The sequence below is a fragment of the Macrobrachium rosenbergii genome, chromosome 40 (assembly GCF_040412425.1).
Source record: "Macrobrachium rosenbergii isolate ZJJX-2024 chromosome 40, ASM4041242v1, whole genome shotgun sequence".
NCBI lineage: Eukaryota > Metazoa > Arthropoda > Malacostraca > Decapoda > Palaemonidae > Macrobrachium > Macrobrachium rosenbergii.
The window spans coordinates 31,690,099-31,710,046 of record NC_089780.1 but is presented as its reverse complement, the minus strand read 5'-3'; the positions used below and the strand labels follow the sequence as shown (position 1 = coordinate 31,710,046).

General features: G+C 41.9%; 1 protein-coding gene across 8 annotated transcripts in view; it reads right to left on the bottom strand.

The window, feature by feature from the left end:
• Nucleotides 1-19,948, bottom strand: part of LOC136826315 (HMG box transcription factor BBX) — a 228,793-nt gene that overhangs the window by 44,807 nt on the left and 164,038 nt on the right. For all 8 annotated transcript variants that reach the window (XM_067083555.1, XM_067083557.1, XM_067083559.1 and 5 more), the window contains exon 6: nucleotides 13,078-13,250. In XM_067083555.1, coding sequence (XP_066939656.1) covers nucleotides 13,078-13,250 — 173 coding nt within the window. The remainder of the gene's footprint in view (nucleotides 1-13,077; nucleotides 13,251-19,948) is intronic.

The following is a 19,948-nucleotide window of genomic DNA, read 5'->3' as shown; positions in this document are numbered from 1 at the left end:
GTTACTGTACAGCTGCTTTATTCACTCGTATACATACTCTTACTGGTGAAAAATCAGTTCGAACTTGGTTATGCTACTCTCCAACAACAGGTAAAGTGTACTGCTTTACATGTAAACTGTTATCAACTGAGGCTAGCGAATTTTCCTGTGGCTTTAATGACTGGAAGAATGTAAAGCGTGCCATTGACAATCATGAAAAGAGTCAGACACACCTGTTGGCTTGTGTGGCTTTTAAACAGCGATCAAGTCTGGTGGGTGGTGTTGATGCAATGAATGAAAAGTCGTTGGTAAGTGAAACCATTTATTGGCTATCAGTTCTTCAACGTTCGGTAGACGTCATCAAATTTTTGGCTGAGAGAGGTTTGCCCTTTAGAGGACAAGAAGAAATGTTCGGATCACCAGCAAATGGCATTTATAGAGGGATGAATAAATTTGTTTTTATTTAGCATTTCCTAACATTTTTGTGAGAGTGAGAGAGAGAGAGAGAGAGAGAGAGAGAGAGAGAGAGAGAGAGAGAGAGAGAGAGAGAGAGAGAGAGAGAGAGAGAGAGAGAGAGAGTATGTCGTTAGTGAGTGCTTGGTTGTTGGAAGAGGGATGAGGTCGTTAGTTTGTTTACGGCGCTGTCTGTCTGTGGAATATATGTGAGGATTTTTCGGTTTTGGAGGCAGTTTTGAGTCAGAGCTAGTGCCGGTCAGTCGTTTTGGTCTTAAACAGTTTGTTTGTGTGCTGATTCAGAGTTGTTGTTTTTCCTTGTTAGTGTGCTGTTCTTGTTGCTGTATGTTCGTGAGTCGTGTGTTTTTCTGTTTTGGTTTTGGTTTGTGTGGTTTTGTGTGCTGTGTTGGCGACCGTGGGCGCCTTACTCCATCTTCCAGCAACCGAGGACCAGGGTGAGTGTTGTGTACTGTTTTTTTGTGGTTTTGAATTCCGCCACATAATATTTGGCGCAACGCTGGGGGTGGGGCAGCTGGTGGGGCAGCTGCAATTGAGATTAGTGGCTAGTAGTGTGACTGGAGGGAATGGAAAAGAAACTGGGGAGGTTGAGAGAGGAGTTGCGGCTGGCAAGAGAGGAGAATGAGAGGCTGAGGGGTGAGAATGAGGAGTTGAGGAGTCAGTTGGAGGAGATGGGGGAATGCTAAGGAGTGCGAAAGAAGAAATGAAAGGGGAGATTAAAGAGTCAGAAGAGAGGATGGATAAAAAGTTGGAGGAATGATGAAAGGTGTGGAAGAAAGGGTGAAAGGTATGTTCAAGGGTGTTTTTGGAGAAGGGGCTGTTGGAGGCAGGTTCTCTGGAATGTGTGAAGGGGCAAGAGAAAAAGAAAAGGAGGAAGAAGTGAATGGAAGCGTGAGTGATGAAAGTGATATGGAAATAGGAAGTAAGAAACGAGGGAAAGAGAGGCAGGGTAAGGAAAAGGGGAATGAAAAGCAAGGGAAGGTACAGAGGGAAAGTAAGGATAAGTCAGGGGAAGAAAAAGGGAAAAAGGGAAAGGGAAAGGAAATTGGTAAGGGTAAGGAAGTGGGAAAGGCAGGAAAGAAGGGAGAGGGTGAAGACAGTAGTGATAGTGAGGTGGATGGAGGTGAGTGGATAAAAGTGGATAAAAAGAGGGGGAAGGAGAGTGTAATGAGTAAGATGAATGTAAGTGCAGAAGTGGACTCTTTGTATTCGGAAGAGGGTATGAAAGGACAGAGTGAAAGTAGCGAAAGTGGGAGTGAAAGTGAGAAAGAAGTGAGAAAGGCTATGTATGTGAGGGAGGTACCCCGGTGTGAAAAGTATAATGAGTATGGAAGTAGGGATGTGCATGATTTCTTTAGGGAGTATGAAAGGTTTTGTCAAGATAAGTATGGGGAAAGTAAGAGAGTGTGGGCACGAGAATTAGGAGAATATTTGACTGGGTTTTTGCTTGATATGTATAGGGTTATTATGAGTGTGGGAGATGTTGAGTATGACAAGGTGAAAGCTAGACTAGTTGAGCAAGCGAGGCGTATGAAAGAGAGTGTTAAGTATAAGAGGAAGAATGAATTTGATGAGGCAAGAATGAAAGCTGGGGAAACCTTGTCACTGTATGCTTGTAGGCTGGAGACGTTGGCGAGGAAGAAGTTTGGGGATGATGGGATAGATGAATGTAAGGAGTTAGTACGGAAGTTGTTAGGGACAGTGCCAGATGGAGTTAGAGAATTTGTGAACTTGAAGCGGAAGAGAAGAAAAAGATGGACGAATGAAAGGTTGACTTGGGGAGAAATTTTGGAAATTGTAGAAGATTATGAGCTTGACAGGGTTATAAAAGAGAGTAGAAGTGTAAGTGTAAGGGCTGGGGTAGATGAGAGAGTACCAGAGTTTGGAAGCTTTAGGGATGCAGTGTTGAGGGCCCAATGAGAATGGCCGATAGTGTAATAGATAGGAGTGTAAGAGCAAGTAATGTGGAGGTGCCAGTGAGGATGAATGGTGGGTTTGTAAGGGAACAACGGGTTGGACGGGTTAGGGATAGTAGTGTACAAAGGGGAAGGTCGATGAGTGGAAGTCGGCGAAGTGTTTTAGATGTGGAAAGGAAGGACATACAAAGAATGAGTGTAGGTGGGCTTTAGGAGCGTGTTTGGTGTGGGCAATTGGGACATTTGGTAAGGGAGTGTACGAAAGATAGGGGTTAAATGCTACAGGTGCGGACAGGTGGGTCATATTGTTAATGGTTGTAGGGGTACCCGAGTGAATGTAATATGTAGCAACTGTGGTAAGAATGGGCATTATGCGAGAATGTGTTCAGAACCGAGAGCGAAGTGTGACGAATGTGGAATGGAAGGGCATGTATCAAGTGTATGTAGACGAAAGAGGGTGACTGTGACAGCGAATTCAGGAAACTGAGTGTGAAGGGGTTCAAATGGGTGGATCCTCCAGGATGCAAGCGGTGCGTGTGATGCATGTACGTGAGGGGTTGTTGCATGAGGAGGTTTTGCTGGAAAGACTGACGAGTGCATGAGCGTGCAAGTGTGTTGTAAGGGAGTAAGATTGATTGCCTTAGTAGATACCGGGTGTAGTATGAATGTCATATTTAAGAATGGATGTGAGAAATTGAGGAATATGTGTGAGATTAGGAACTGTCAGGGGAAGTAAGAGGGATTGGAAATTTAGGGGTAGCAGTGGTTGGAAGAGTGTGTGAACGGTTAGAAATTGGGGTGTAGTGGTGGATGAAAGTGATTTTTGTGTGATTGAGAGTACGAATGATAAATATGATATTTTATTGGGATGTGAGTTTTTGAAAAAATGCGGGATGGTGGTCCGTCCTAGTATGAATGTAATTGAATTACGTATGAAAGGGGATGTGCTTGGGGATTTGTATTTGGGGAAGGATGGTAGGGTTGAGCAAAAATTGTGGAAGAGAGTGCCTGTAACTGCGACAGAGAGGGTAAAAGTGCCACATGAGATTGGAGAAGTTGTGAGTGTGAAAGTGGCATGGCCGGATAGCCCACGGGATAGCCAACAATGATAGGTGTGAGTATGTGGTTGAGGGAATAGACATAAATAAATTAGTCAGGGCAAATGTGTGTGTATATGATGGGGTTTTGAACATGGGAGATCCGAGGGTATATATAACGTCATTGCCGAGTGTCAGGAAGAAGCGAGTCCGAGGAATATGTGAGGGAGATTGCGTGGGAATATTACGTCACGTTGGTGAATGTGGATGATGAGAGGTGCGTGAAGGTACGGCAGGTGATGACAGGTGATTTGAAAGGAGCTAATGATTGGACGTATGAGGAGTTAAAAGAAAGAGTAAAGGTAGATGAATAAGTGATAACGTAAGAGAACGATTGAGGAGAATGTTGTGGGATAGGCAGGGGGCATTGAGTCGTGGTGGCGAGGATTTTGGGGATCAAGCTTCCGAATTTAAAATAGTTCTGGAAGACGACACCCCCATATATCAGCGTCCCCGACATTTTTCTCCTTCTATCAATCGTGAGACAGAGGAGCAGTGTGAGGAGCTTGAGAGGGTGGGAGTGATTGAAAGGAGTACGGCGTCTGGAATAGCCCCATTGTACCGGCACGTAAGCCAGATGGAAGTTTGCGAATGTGTGTGGATTATCGGAAGGTGAATGAAGTAACTGTGAAAGAGCGATTTCCGATGAATGTGGTATCTGATTGTGTGTACAAGATGAATGGAATGAAAGTGTTTACAAAATTAGATCTGGTAAGGGCTATTACCAGATGCCTCTGGAGGAGGAGCAGGCATATTACGGCCTTTTCTAGTAGTTCCTGCCACTACCAGTTCCGGAGATTAAGTTTCGGACTGGCTAATGCGCCTGCTGCCTTCCAAAGGGCAATGAATGTGGTTCTGGCTGGGTTTGATCGCAAGAAGGTAACTGTTTTTATAGATGATATTTTGATTGCGAGTGAGACTGTAGAAGAGAATATGGAACTGCTTGAACGAGTGTTAGAAAGGTTGGAAGAAGTAGGAATAAAAGTAAAACTTGGAAAGTGTGCTTGGTTGGCTGGGAGGTGGAATTCTAGGGCATATGGTGAGTGGAAGAGGTGTAAGGAAGAGTGATAGGTTCGTGAATAAGGTAAAGGGAATTTCCACGTCCCCGGACCGTGCGTGAGTTGAAAGGATTTTGGGTTTAATTGAGTTTGGAAGGAAGTTTATAAAAGATTGTTCAGGGATTGGGAAACCACTTACTGAATGGACGGGGAAGAGAAATTGTGTAAGATTGAAATGGGATGAGCGAATGATCAAGCGTTCGAGAGATTGAAAGAGGAGGCTGCAAGAGACGTGGCGCTGGCTTTCCCGGACTATAGTGAGAATGGGAATAAACTAGAACTGTATACGGATGCAAGTAAATATAGTATGGGAGGATGCTTGGTACAAATGCAGAAGGCGAATGGGGAGAACAATTGAGAGTAATTTAAATGCGTGAGTAAGGCGTTTGGAAAGGCAGAGTTGAAATATTCGGTGATTGAAAAGGAATTGGCTGCAATAAGGTTTTGTGTGAAAGCGTTGAAAGTATTTTTGTATGGGGTAGATTTTGTGATACTGGACGGACCATCGACTGCTAGTATATATGGTTAAAAAGGAGAGTGTGAATGCTAGAATTGCGAGAACGATAGAGGATTTGAATGAGTTTAGTTTTAAGGTAGAGTATGTACAAGGTAGACAGAATATTGTTGCAGATGCTATGTCGCGTATGTGGACTGAACGAGATGATAGGGTTAGGAGCGACTGGGACCCGGACCAAGTACCTGTAGGATTTGTGGTAAAGCAACAGTATGTAGGGGAGAATCGAGTGTGGAAATGTCTGTTTGGGGGGTTGAGTAATTTGGAAACAAATGGGTTGATTGACAGAGTACCTGCAAGCATGAACAAGTTACGTGAAAAGGTGATGAATGAGATGCCGGAAGGAGGAGTGCGCGAGGAAGGAAGGGAATTAGATGAGGAGGAAAAGTTAGTGAAAGTGTTGTTGGTAGTGGCTGAAATGTTTAAAATTACAGTACGATTGTTCTTTGGATGGAATAGGCTGGTGGAGTATAAAGGAAGGGTGAATGAAAATGGTACGAATGTGATTTTAAATGTTCACTGTGGAAAGGATACTTGTAGCTGGCTGGTTAAGAAAGGTGATTGTGGGGAAAATGAGGGAATAAGGGGTAGGGTTGAGGATATCGTTGAAGATGAATGCGATGAGGATGGTTGTGAGGAAGCTAAGCAGGTGAATGTAGCCGTGTGAGCGTGTATGCATGAAGTGAAAGGTAAATTAGTAACGAATGTAGTGGTGGATCAGAATAAATATTGTAGTTTGGTAGACACGGGAGCACAAGTGTCGTTAGTGAGTAGTACAGTAGTTAGTGAATTGGAAAGGTGCGATTGGGATATAAAAGAAAATCAACGAGTGTAAGGATACATGGTTTGGGACAAGGGAGTGTGTTAGTATGGGAGGAGGTACAATTAAAAATTCAGTTAAGGGGATTTGAAATAATACATAATTTTGTAGTCATGGATGAGAATGATATGCCAACATGTTTTTATTAGGAATTGATTTTATGAGAATGCATGATATAAGTGTGGATGTCGGGAGGGGAATTTTAGGAAAGGGCGGCAGGGAAATAGTGAAGGTTAAAGGAGGGGATGTGTCTAAAACTAGTTTTGTAGGTATGGTAGATATTGCAAGGAGTGAAAATGATTTGTTGAGTGAAGAGGAAATTAAGCAGATGCAAAATCAGTGCATGAAAATAAATATGTTAAGAGAGTGTGTGTTAGGGGTGTAAGAGTAGGAAGTTGGCCGTCTGAGTTAGAAGTGTATAAGCGAAGTGCTAAGAGATTTGTTGTATGTAAAGGTATAGTTTATTTTTGCATCAGGAAGGAATATGGGATGGGGAGGTGTATGTGCCAGTATTTTCGGAAGACGCAGCCGTGGGTATGTGTTTATTGGTGCATAATAGGTTTGGGCATCTGGGGAAAAATAAATTATGGGAATGTATGAGAGAGAGATTGTATGTGCCTGGATTGAGTAAAATTTGTGAGGATGTAGCGATTACGTGTGCGGACTGTCAGAAGGGTAAGTATCAAAGTGTGCATGTGAATCCACCTGTGTTGCGATTGCAGATGAAAGAGTTATTTGAGATGGTTGTGATTGATTGTGTGTCGTTGCCTGTGACTGCTAGAGGACATGTGGGAATGGTTGTAATGGTAGATCATTTGAGTAAGTTTGCATATGCGGTAGCGATTCGGAACAAAAAGAGTGAGACTGTAGCGAGAATGGTGGGTCAAGTGATGTTGCCAATGTGTGTGTGCAAGCCGAAGCGAATGTTGAGTGACAATGGGCCTGAATTTGTTGGATGGGAGTTTGAGCAAATGTTGCGTGATTGGGGCATAGAGCATGTGTACTCTACGCCGTATATGCCCAGTGCGAATGGATTGGCGGAACGAACAGTGAGAATGTTGACGGAGATATTACGTATGATGAGTGAATGTGATAATGATTGGGATGTAAATGTTGGGCGAGCGTTGTGGGTATACAACGCCACCGTGCATAAGGGTATTGGTATGTCTCCGTGTAAATATGTGTTAAATTTTGAAAAGATAGTGAGACCGAGATTGGGTCTATCTGAGAATGACAGGGAGGTATGGAATGGAAGAGGCGCATGAAAGGTTTGAAAGTTACAAGGTGGGCGAGAAAGTGTTGAAAGAAGTAATCGAAAAAGGGCGGTTGAATGTAAATAAAGTCCGTGAAAAATCTGAGGGTCCGTATGAAGTGTTGGAAGTTGGTCCCAGTGGGCTTAGTTATGTTGTTGGGGAAGTATGTGTAGATGGTAGTGTGAGAGAAATACGAGCGCATCACAACCAATTGCGTAGATGGAAGGATGTACCGGAATATGTAAGAGAGAATGGGGTGTATAAATGGTTGAAATCGAATGTGGGTGAACCAAGTATGCATGAGAGCTTGTGTATGGAGGATCAGCAATTTGTTTTGATAGAGTATGGTAGAAAACGTAAGAAAGGGAAGAACGTAAGTGAACGGAATGGTCGTAAGTTGTGTGATAGGGTGTGAGTGCCAAAGTGGAAATGAATGATAAAGCGTGTAATACGGATGAATGGGATGGTATGAATAGAACATATAGCATATGCGGGTTTGATATAACTGAGTTGACTGAGCGTGTAGGGGTTAGTGAACGGTTGGAGGTGGCGAAAGTGTAAGAGTAAGAGAGCGTAGCAGTAATATACGAGTGATTGAAAGCATGAATGAATCGTTGCAAGAATTGGAAAGGTCAATGAGCGAATGGGATGGGTTAGTTGAAGAATTGGGGAGGTATTCGGGAACGAGTTAGAGGGTATAGATGAGATTGTGGATGAAATTGAGAGTGGGAATAGTGAAGAAGATAGTGTGAATCTGAGAGAGAATGGAAGAGATGTGGATTTGAATGTTGCTAGAAGAGAGAATGATTCTGAGAGAATGACTGCGTGCCCGCGAACGCGATCTAGAGGACCTGCTAGTGAGCATCCGTGGGTGTTGCATAAGGCGATTTGAATGCAGTGTGAAAGGTATTGGTTGGGAAATGCTAAAAGGGGGAGAATTATAGAGGGATGAATAAATTTGTTTTTATTTAGCATTTCCCAACGTTTTTGTGAGAGAGAGAGAGAGAGAGAGAGAGAGAGAGAGAGAGAGAGAGAGAGAGAGAGAGAGAGAGAGAGAGAGAGAGAGAGAGAGTAATTGTCGTTAGTGAGTGCTTGGTTGTTGGAAGAGGATGAGGTCATTAGTTTGTTTCGGCGCTGTCTGTCTGTGGAATATATGTGAGGAGTTTTCGGTTTTGGAGGCAGTTTTGAGTCAGAGCTAGTGCCGGTCAGTCGTTTTTTTTGGTCTTAAACAGTTCGTTTGTGTGCTGATTCAGAGTAGTTGTTTTTCCTTGTTAGTGTGCTGTTCTTGTTGCTGTATGTTCGTGAGTCGTGTGTTTTCTGTTTTGGTTTGGTTTGTGTGGTTTTGTGTGCTGTGTTGGCGACCGTGGACGCCTTACTCCATCTTCCAGCAACCGAGGACCAGGGTGAGTGTTGTGTACTGTTTTTTTGTGGTTTTGAATTCCGCCACAAAGTCTTATTTGTCTTCTACAATATGTGATGAATTGATCTGTGTCATGGGCAAAAAAGTACTTTCTGTAATTGTTCAGGAACTGAAAATGGTCAAGTATTACAGTATTTGCATTGACTCTACACCAGATATATCTCATGTTGATCAACTGTCAATAGTTGTTCGTTATGTAAAGGAAGATGGTCCTGTTGAAAGATTCCTTTCTTTCATCGATATTAATACACACACAGGGAAAGGACTGGCCACTGCACTTCTAGATTTCTTGAGGACCAACAAAATAGACATCAGTGACTGCCGTGGTCAGTCTTACGACAACGCATCAAACATGTCTGGTACATACAATGGCGTACAGGCTCACATTCTTTCAGTGAACCCTCTTGCTGCATACATACCCTGTTTTGCTCATTCTTTAAACTTAGTGGGAGCAAATGCTGTTGATTGCTGTCCTCTCACTGTTCAGTTTTTGATGTAGTCAGAGAGTGTACACGTTTTTGCTGCATCTACTCATCGCTGGAGCATATTTGTTAGTGCATTAGACAAACAGGCACCAGTGCCCAAAAAACTGTCAGATACGCGTTGGTCATGTCATGCTGATGCAACCAGTGCTCTGCGGAAAGGGTTTAAGAGGGTTCTGTATGCTCTAGAACAGATCACAGGTGACCCAGAAGAGCAAAACAAATCACTAGACAAGAGGCACTGGGATTATCAAATGAGTTTCACAAACTAGAAACTGGCATCCTCATAACACTCAGAATTTGATGATTTTGAAGAACAAGGTAAAGAGCTTAGTGAAACTAACACTTATGAGGAGGAAACCTCCCCCAGGAAACAGAAGCAGAAGAAACAATTTGATGAGAGCTCAGGTGAAGAAACAAGAATGTCCGGAAAGGAGAAATTTCAAGTAGAGGTCTTTTTAAGAATTATTGATCACTTGAATACTGCACTAGTATATCGTGCTTCAGCTTATAAGGATATCAGCTCAAAATTTGGTTTCTTGTCTAAAGTGATGACAATGGACAGGAATTCACTTAAACATCATTGTGATTTGTTAGTTAATCACTATCCTTCTGACATTGAGACCAGCTTCAGTGATGAAATGATTCACTTTGCATCCTATGCTGCAGCAAATATCAATGATTTCCGTAACAAAAATGAAAACCAAGAATGTAGCACTGAATTGATTGTATATCGAATGCTCTTGCAACACGGGTTGAAAGAAGTCTGTTGAATGTTGAAATAGCATATCGCCTGTATTTGTGTCTCATGGTGTCAAACTGTACTGGAGAGCGGAGCTTTTCAAAGCTTAAACTGATAATAAAAATGAAACACAAGCAAAAATGAAGGAACAGCGTCTAAACATGCTGTCACTTATGTACATAGAGACCAGTATTTTGAAAGTTAAACTTTCAGGATGTAGTGAGAGACTTTGCAAACCAGAAAGCTAGGAAAGTGAAGTTCCCTAAGTAGGCATTAACTTACAACATGGATTTTCATGTTGACATTTGTTTGCTCGTTTTCATGTTGACATTTATTTGACACTCATTTTTTCACATTTTTTCATGTTGAATTTATGGAAATATATACAATGCATATTAGTATTTTCATGGAAACATGAGACCAGAGTTCATAAAATGTATCTAATGTGATTGATTTTCTGTAACTACTTACCTCCATCTGATTAGGTAATACTTGCCTCATATGTGAATTATACAAATACATGAATTGTTCAGTTTAATATTTTCATTGTTTTTCTGTTGTTAGTTTGTAATGGAGTTTTTTCTTTTTATACAGTATGATACAGCATAATAGATCAATCGTTTCAATGTAACTCAAACGTAAAACTTATTGATAGTACACTAACTGATATTGTTCACATTGAAACATGTGGTAAAACAAAATATGATAAATGTGTACATGTCTGTTAAAAGGGCCCCTGATGTGAAGTAGCCTCAGGCCCCAAGTACTGTTAATCCGCCCCTGCCTACTGGCTCATGCCAAGCCTGGGGGTGGTGCTAGCCTGGAATGAGTTCAGATGGCGCTGGAGTCGTCGCGTGGCGGGCTGGTGAGCGTGGGCGCTGGTACGGCCCCTCGCTCTTCCTGGGGATCTTGACATGGGGATGTCTATCGAGTGTGGCTCTGTGGTTGTGATTCCTTCACTCACCCTTGTTTATACCGACGTCTTCATTGAAGATGCTCGATCTGGGGGTAGTAAATCCAGCATTCCTGAAAGCTTTTTTCTCTGGTATATTTAGCAATATTTATACCTAGAAATTCGTTTAAGAATGGAATTTCACCGGGTGACACGGGGCCTCCCTCAGAAATAGATTTTTCCTTTGTCAAAATCCCTTTTCTGTACAAGAACAACAAAAAACCAATCAAGATACAACATTGCCTTCATCAGTGTTGATGCAGGGACCACAGGTCTATTCTATAAACACTGCCAGTGTGGTACACAAAAGAAGGAAGACACCTCAGAAATTATTATTATGACATCAATGTCAACCATTGCGATGGAAAAAATAAAACAGAGAAGTGAAAATGAAAAAGCTGATCCAAAACAGGCTCTCAGGTCCAGACGAACTGGACGAAGGAGACCTAGGAAACAAAAGAAGAAAATGCTCCTCACTTCAGTGACATCTATAAAGACTCCTTGGAGCAAAGAAGGGCAGGAGGACTGGAAACTATACAATATCCTACCATTACCAAGAAAGGTTATGTAGATGAACCATGTACAGGCAGTCCCTGGTTTACGTTGGGGGTTCCGTTCCTACATCGTGTCATAAGCCGAAAATCGTCGTAAGCCGAAAGATCGTAAAAAATCCTAAGAAAACTTTACTTTTAATGCTTTGGGTGTATTGGAAATGATGTAAACTGCATTTTTATTGAGTTTTTTCATCACAAAAACCACCAAATTTTGTTTATTCTGCAGTTTTGTAGCCATATTTCTTCCGTCAGATTAGTGTCGTATGCGTCGTAAGCGTTGTAACCCTGGAACATGCGTCGTAAACCAAGAAATAATCTCTGATGAATATATTTGAAAAGCAATGTAACCTCGGAACGTCGTAAGCCAGCCCTCTCGTAACCCGGGACTGCCTTTATATACAAACAGACCCACCAGCCAGACTTCATTGCCTTGGAAGGTACCAGAATCCATCGTAGCAGATGATACAATAAGATGTTTAGAATCAAGCAATCTAATTCTAGATAGACAGCATGGAGTAAATGCAGTAAATGTGCCTTGCTGTCAAACTTCTCAGTTCCAGAGGTCCTTTATTCCTCACACCGTTTACCCTAATACTATTCTCCTTGCATTTTAATACATTTTTATCTATCTATTAATCTATTTTTTCATTTTTAATAAGTGAGATCTCGTTTCTGTATCTTCCTTTACTTCATCTTCTTCCTAATGAACACCACATTCTTTGGAAGCTTGAATTACAAGTCAAAGACCCCTGTGGGCTTGTTTCTGTAGGAATAGGTTTCACCTACTGAATATAATAAATAATAATAATAATAATAATAATAATAATAATAATAATAATAATAATAATAAAATAAAATAATAATAATAATAATAATAATAAAATAATAATAATAATAATAATAATAATAATAATAATAATAATAATAATAATAATAATAATAATAATGGATTTCATAATGGAAGATGCATGTTTAACCAAGCAAAAGATTGATTCTATGTGGATTCCCAAAACATATCAGACAGTATAGTGTCACTTAAAAGATTAATGGAAGTATAAAGCCAAGGCATCATAGACCATGGAGACTGAATAGAAGACTGGCTAAGGTATAGAAAACAGTTGTCCTTAATGAGATACTCTCTCACAAGACCTAAACTGACTAGTAAAATAAGCGCATTTACTGATGACACAAAAAGCATTAGCAGAGATAAGATATCAATAAAACAATTGCAAGAACACCTGAAGAAAAAGATTTTAGGTGACCATTCAATAAAATGGCTGATGGCTTGCAACTTAAATACACGCAAAGCCATTCACACAAACAAGAATGCCAAGTGTGGCCTATTTGGCAGGGGAAACAGAGATTTATATACAAGAGAAATCTCTTAACAGTTATCTTTAATATTGGCTTACAACCTTTTAAGAGACATATAAAGTTAAAAAGAAAGTCCAGAATAGACTATGATACGTTAAACATCAATTCACTAGCAAATAGTTACAAGAGCAACCACCCTAATGCCGTCAAAGATTACTTTTGTAGGAACTTCCTCCTATATAGGATAACCTCACTTTGGAATAAACCACCAGCTAAGGTTGTGTACAATCCCACTACCAGAACTCATCTTTAGATTTTTCTAATCTAGAAAAATCAAAACATACAGCACATGATTAGTGCATAATCTCAAAAATGTCAGCAGTCATTTGAGTTTAACAAGTATCCCAGAACTTCAACCACATTTCTGTCAACAGCTACACCAAATGTTATAACAATGCAACAAAACTAATATGTAAAGGTAAAAACAGAAGAAAATCTGACTCACCGACTGTTCCTTGTCCGTGATCTGCGAGGTGCCTGCAGAACCCCTTCAGAAATGAGTTCCTCATAACGCTTTCCCTTGCATTTACGAGGGGCTCTAGATCTTCGTCCTCCTACTACTCCTAACCCTCCTCTACAATTTCCTTGACCAGATCGCCCGCTAGCCACCTCCTTCCTCTGTAAAATTAAATCCTTGAAATGATAACTGCTGATGGATAAAAATTTAAAACCAGTAAATATTTGGGGTATGGTTAAACTATTTGCAATGAAAATTAAGGAAAATAAACATACAGCATATTTTCAAAATAATTCATAGGAAAGCTTCAAAGAGACTGGAGACGGATATCACATATGTTAGACAACTTTTGTAAACATTTATGCCAAATTATCCACTTTATTACTTTTGATAACAGCTCTCTATTTTCCATAATTACACAGTTTTATAACCAAAGAAATTATATACATATTACATTACAGTATTAGCTCTGTAGCATACAATAAAAGAGTAGAGGCTGCATTTGACTTGAAAACAAAAAACTTTGATGATAAACTTTTCTTTATTAGGAAAATGCATTGCTTAATATTACAGGCTGTCCCTGGTTATCGGCGGAGTTCTGTTCTGAGGGTGTGATGATAACCGAAAATTGCCACTAATCGAAAATCGGAGATTTTCAGGGTTTTTCAGCAATTTTCAGGGTTTATCGGCGCCAAAAAGAGCCAATTTTCAGTTATCAGCAAATTTTGGCGCTGAAAATTGCCGATTTTCGTCGCTAGATAAGCCCCATAAAACCGGATCACCATTAACTGGGGACCGCCTGTAATTCTTTATTGTTAATAAAGACTATTAAAAATTCTTGGTGCCGCCATTTAGCACCTGTTCCATATATTTTCCAATATTTGCTGATATCCTGCCTATATTTTGTCAAACTGCCATAAAATTTTGTTGGTAGGACTGTACTACAAACTATGCCAAACATCATCATCAGTTCTCTTTCTATTGTCAAATTCTTCTTGTATTCATTCTTATCTTTTCTTTTAAAATTTAAGGAAGCAATTCCTAAAATGGTAATGGCCACGCAGCATGCTATGCTATATTACAGTGAGACTTGTCTTGTTGAACTAAAGATATATATCATATCCACATTTCTTTAACATTATACAATATTAGTACCAACCTTCCAGTTTTGAAAATAAAATTACTTTTTATACGGTATTTGCCCAGACAGACAAGCAGAAATGACTAAAGAAAAGAGAAAGATTAGCTTTTGCTGTGCAATACCTCACTTCTTACGATGAAATCCATTATCCTTGCAAAGTAATAAAATAAACTATATGTCCTTTTATACTGTTCTTACAAAGTAGTTGACCTGACCACTAAATTGCATTTCTAGACTTTCATAGTTTCTTTTAACCGGCAGCTCAAAATTTTGAAATTGCGGGTCATGCTAGTTTGTTTTGGTTATGGCGACATGCCCCGCCCACTTTCAGGTGCAGGAGAAAGTACAACACGGCAAAGAGCTTCAATTTGTTTATGTCCTTATGTCCAAGTTAGGGGAGGCGGGTGGGCTCCGATTATGTAATTACTGGGTAAGTAAGTTAAGTGTACCTTAGTTTTACCAGACCACTGAGCTGATTAACAGCTCTCTTAAGGCTGGCCCAAAGGATTAGACTTATTTTACGTGGCTAAGAACCAACTGGTTACTTAGCAACGGGACCTACAGCTTATTGTGAAATCCGAACCACATTATAGCGAGAAATGAATTTCTATCACCAGAAATAAATTCCTCTAACTCTTCATCAGCCAGCCGGAGACTAACTCGGGCCTGGCGAGTGCCAGTCCACAGCTCTACCGACTCGCCCAACGAAGAGCTACTGGGTAAGTATATATAAAACTTTATTCTATTATAAAAATGTCATTTTTATATAAGTAACTTACCCAGTAATTACATAGCTGATTCCCACACTGAATGGAGGTGGGAATGTTGGACATATCTACCCCAAAACATTATTAATAGTAATGAGTTTGAGAATAGAAATTTGCTAACACTGAATCAATGTTGTGGAACCTTGCCTGATAAGAGTTGCTACAGGTAGATACTGCCTCTGGTTGGCACTTATCTTATCCAGTAGAGGCGAGGCAGTAAAGCCTTGAGGGCTTACTACTACAGTGGGTGCTTTGTAGCGATGGACTAATTTCTGAGGGCTAGCAAAGTACAACAAGATGCCCCTGCTCAGGGCGCAGTAACACACAAAATAACCAGAGTAAATAGTCACCATAACCACCAAAAACAAAAATCAAATTAGAAAACACCAATACCCAACCATAAAACCAAAAGACTGGAGGGTACTCCAAGCACATAGTACTCCCAAGCTCCCCAAAACTCAACACCCAAAGCAAGGCAAAGAGATTACAGAAAGGACATTGCTTTCTACGTTTCTTTCCCAAAACCACGCAAGCCACATAAAACGGACCCAAGGTACTGCACTGATCATAAGCAGTCTCGATATCCCTTAAAAAATGCGATGCAAACACCAACTTGCACTTCCAAAACGTCGCTTGCACATTTGACGTGAGGGATAAATTGCGCTTAAACGCCAAAGACTTAGCGACTGTTCTTATCTCATGGGGTTTTACCTTGAAAGAGGAAAGCAAGTCTTCGTTCACCATGGAATGTGCTTCAGAAATCAGATTCCTTAGAAAAAATGCCAGGGCATTCTTAGACAAGGGTCTAAAGGAATATTTCACAGAACACCAAAGGTTTCTTGAAGTACCACAAATGTCCTTCGTTCTGTAAAGATAAAACTTAAGGGCCCTTACAGGACAGAGAGTTCTTTCTTCTTCAAACAGCCCCACTATCTTGGACAAGTTCTTGATCTTAAAAGAACGAGGCCATGGATTCGATGGCGATTCATTCTTAGCCAGAAAGTCTAGGGAAAAGGAGTACACTGCATTCCCCTGAGAAAATCCTATGTTTCTGTCTAAAGCATGGATTTCACTGGAACTCCTAGCGGTGGCCAAGGCGACCAGAAAAAGTTTTCCTGGTTAGATCCCTTAAGGAGATAGATTGCAAGGGCTATAAACGTGAACTGGAAAGCCACTTAAGGACCATGTCTAAGTTCCAGGACAGCAAAGGTTTTTCTTTAAGCTTTGCGGTGTTAAAGGACTTAATAAGGTCGGACAAATTCTGATTCGATGATAAGTCCATTCCTTTATGGAGGAAAACTGAGCTAAGCATAGCTCTGTATACTTTAATGGTAGAGGTAGAAAGTCCTTTAGTGGAGCGTAAGAACAGAAGAAACTCCACTATTTCTGCTACAGAGGTCTCAGAAGAGGACACGTTATTTTGTCTGCACCAGGACCTGAAGATGGACCATTTTGCCTGGTAGACATTATCTGAAGACTGTCTTCTACACTTCCCAATTGCGTCTGCAGCCGCTCTTGAAAAGCCCTTTTTTCGGAGCAGTCGTCTAACAGTTTGAACCCTGTTAGGGCCAGAGAAGACAGGTTTTGGTGGAACCGACTGAAGTGAGGTTGCCTGAGAAGTTGTTGCTTCTGTGGCAGCAGTTTCGGGAAGTCTGCAAGACGTTCTAGTAGATCCGGGAACCACTCTTTTGCTGGCCAGAAGGGGGCTATCAAGGTCATGGATAGGTTTTGATGAGACTGGAATTTGTTGATGGCTCGCCTCACCAAACTGAATGGGGGAAAGGCATACAGATCTTTGTAGGACCAATACTGTAACATTGCCTCGGTTGCCCATGCCAAGGGACCTGGAACTGGTGAGCAGAAGAGAGGAAGTCGGTGATTTCTGGAGGACGTGAACAAATCTATCATGGGCTTCCCCCAGAGCTTCCACAGATACAGACAAACCAATGGGTCTAATGTCCATTCTGTGGGAAGGATCTGTCTTTGACGGCTCAATTTGTCTGCAAGAACGTTGAGCCTCCCCTGGAAAAAACACGTTGTCACTTGAGTGTCGTTCTGATGTAACCAAATCACTTAAGTGTCGTTCTGATGTAACCAAAGAAGAAAGTCCCTTGCTGCTTCGTACAGGGAGAAAGAGTGGGTTCCTCCTTGTTTCCTGATGTACGCCAGTGCCGTCGTGTTGTCTGAATGCACTGCTACTGCCCTCCCCCAAAATTTCTGAAGCGAAGCACTGTAGGCCCAGAAATATTGCCTGTAATTCTTTTACGTTAACATGCCAGTTTTGCTGTTCCTGAGACCAGGTCCCTGACACTTATTTTAATCCCAAAAGAACTCCCCAACCTAGGTTCGACGCATCTGAAAAGAACTCGAGGCTGGGGTTCAGAGTATGAAGAGATTTCCCTTCTGATAGTCTCTTCCTGGAATTCCACCAACAAAGATCCTCCTTGATTTCCATCGTTATCGGGAACATGAACAAGTCTGGAAACTTTTTCCTGTTCCAGCTGGCTCTGAGGAAGAACTGGAGAGGTCTCAAGTGAAGTCTTCCCAGGGTGACGAATTGTTCCATGGAAGAGAGAGTACCTAGAAGATTCATCCACTGATTGGCCAAGAAAAAGTTTAGATTCAGAAATTCTTCCACTGTCTGGAGACACTTTTCTATTCTCTTCAGGACTGGAAAAACCCGAAAATCCCGAGAGTTGAGTGTCATCCCTAAATAAGGAATCTCCTGAGAAGGGGTCAGGAAAGACTTGTCCCAACTGATGAGAAGGCCCAATTCTTGAGCCAAGAGAAGAGTCGTGCGAAGGTCCTCCGTACACTGATCTTTCGAGCAGGAATGTAGTAGCCAGTCGTCTAGATATAGGGAGATCTTTATCCCCATCAAATGAAGCCATTTCGCTAGGGGAGCCAATACCCTGGTGAACACTTGCAGCGCTGTTGAGAGACCGAAGCAAAGAGCCCGAAATTGGAACACCTTGCCCTGAAACAAAAACCTGAGGTACTTTCTTGAAGTCGGATGTACTAGAATGTGAAAGTATGCATCCTGCTTGTCAATGGACGCCATCCACTCTCCCTGGCGAATGGGTGCAAGGACCAAATGGATTGTTTCCATCTTGAATGTTGTCTTTTTGACAAAGACATTTAGAGAACTTATGTCCAAAACAGGTCTCCAGCCCCCCGATGGCTTGGGCACCACAAAGAGATGGTTGTAGAATCCAGGAGAATGAATGTCCTCTACTAGCTCTATAGCATCTTTCTGAACGGGGGACTCCACCTCTAGCAAGAGAGCAGCAAATCTCTCTGAGCCTGGAGAGTAAGCTGTCAATTCGATAAGCTTGTGGATTAGAGGAGGTTTGTTCAAAAAGGGGATAGTGTAGCCCTCCTTCAGGAGAGACACTATCCAAGATTCCGCTCCCTTTGGCTCCCACCATTCCCAAAAGCAGAGGAGCCGCGCTCCAACCCGAGTACAGAGGACTATGGTTTCAATTCTTCGAGTAAGACGGAGGATGACTTCTTGATGGAACGCTGTGGGAAACGGTATATGATCTTGATCTAGTTTGAGATCTAGAATGGGAGCTCCAAAAGGGAGTAGGTTGCAGAGGAAACGAAGATCTGGGAGGAAGAGTTGAAGAATCCTTGGGGCGTCTCGTAGACTGGGAGAGCAGGTCCTGAGTGTTCTTCTTCTGTAGGTCGGAGGCAATGTCCAGAACTATAGCCTGTGGAAAAAGATAGGTCTTGTCCAAGGGGGAGAATAGGAGGGCCGATCTCTGAGATGCAGTGACGCCTTTTGATGTAAAAGAACACCAAAGCTCTCTTTTCTTATGTACTCCCATGGCGTATAGACTAGCTAACTCCTGCATACTATCATGAATGCCTCCATCAATACAGGAAAATACTCCTAAGAGATCCAAGAAGATTTCTTGAGGTAACAAGGAGCACTCTCTAAGTTTGCGCGCCAGAACGCCCACCACCCAGTCTAGGAAGTTCATCACTTCGAAAACCTTAAAAATATTCTTGAGAAGGTGTGCAAGTTCCGAGGCTGAAAACATAATTTTGGCTGAGGAGATTGCTGATCCTAGCCGAGTCGATAAGGCTGGAGAAGTCTCCCTGAGAGGAGGCAGAGACTCCCAGGGAAGTAGCTTCTCCGGTCATATAAAACCTGTAGCTCGATCTGGATAACTTGGAAGGTGGGAAACAAAAAACTGCTTTGCCTTGTTCCCTCTTCTCAGAAAACCACCCTTCTACTTTATCCAGTGCCTTCTTTGCTGAAGAGGAAAGAACCAAATTCGGTAATTTCGAAGAACCGACTGAGGGGGTTTCCATAAACAAATTCGAAGCAGGAACGGAGGGAGTAGCTGGCGAAAAGAAGCTTGGATAAGTCACTAGCAGGAACCTTAACGTTAAAGCACAGAGTACACCGATGAAGGAGCATCTTGCTCTGGAACAACCTCTTCCTCAGAAGAGACACAAGAAAGTAATAAGTCCACTGTCGTCTCAGCTGTAGTAGGAGCCTTCTGAAGCAAACTGAGAATATTATCCAGTTTGCTCTGAATCGGGTCAACTGGAGGAGGAACAATGTCCAAGATGACGCTACTAAGAGGCGGTGGAGGAGCGGGCACCAATGGGCGTTTGGGGGGTGCTATGGAGACAGGAGCCAGTAGCGAAGCTTGTTGGTGAATGGACGCCAGTGGGCGCTAAGCCGCAAACGGAAGTTTGGGCGCTTCGACACTAGTTGCTGGTGCTGATTGTATTGTAGAGATGAAGGTGCTGGGTGCGCAATTCCTGATGCAGTAGTTCCTTTATTCGACGATGAACGTCTCCGCACCACAAGGCGCTTAGGCGCCAATTTATGACCGTCATCAGAAGAAGCAGAAGAGAATTGTTCCGGGGTATCCCAGTGACTACACGATGGGTGTGCTGAATCTTTGCCCTTCTTACAAGGAACAGGGGAAGA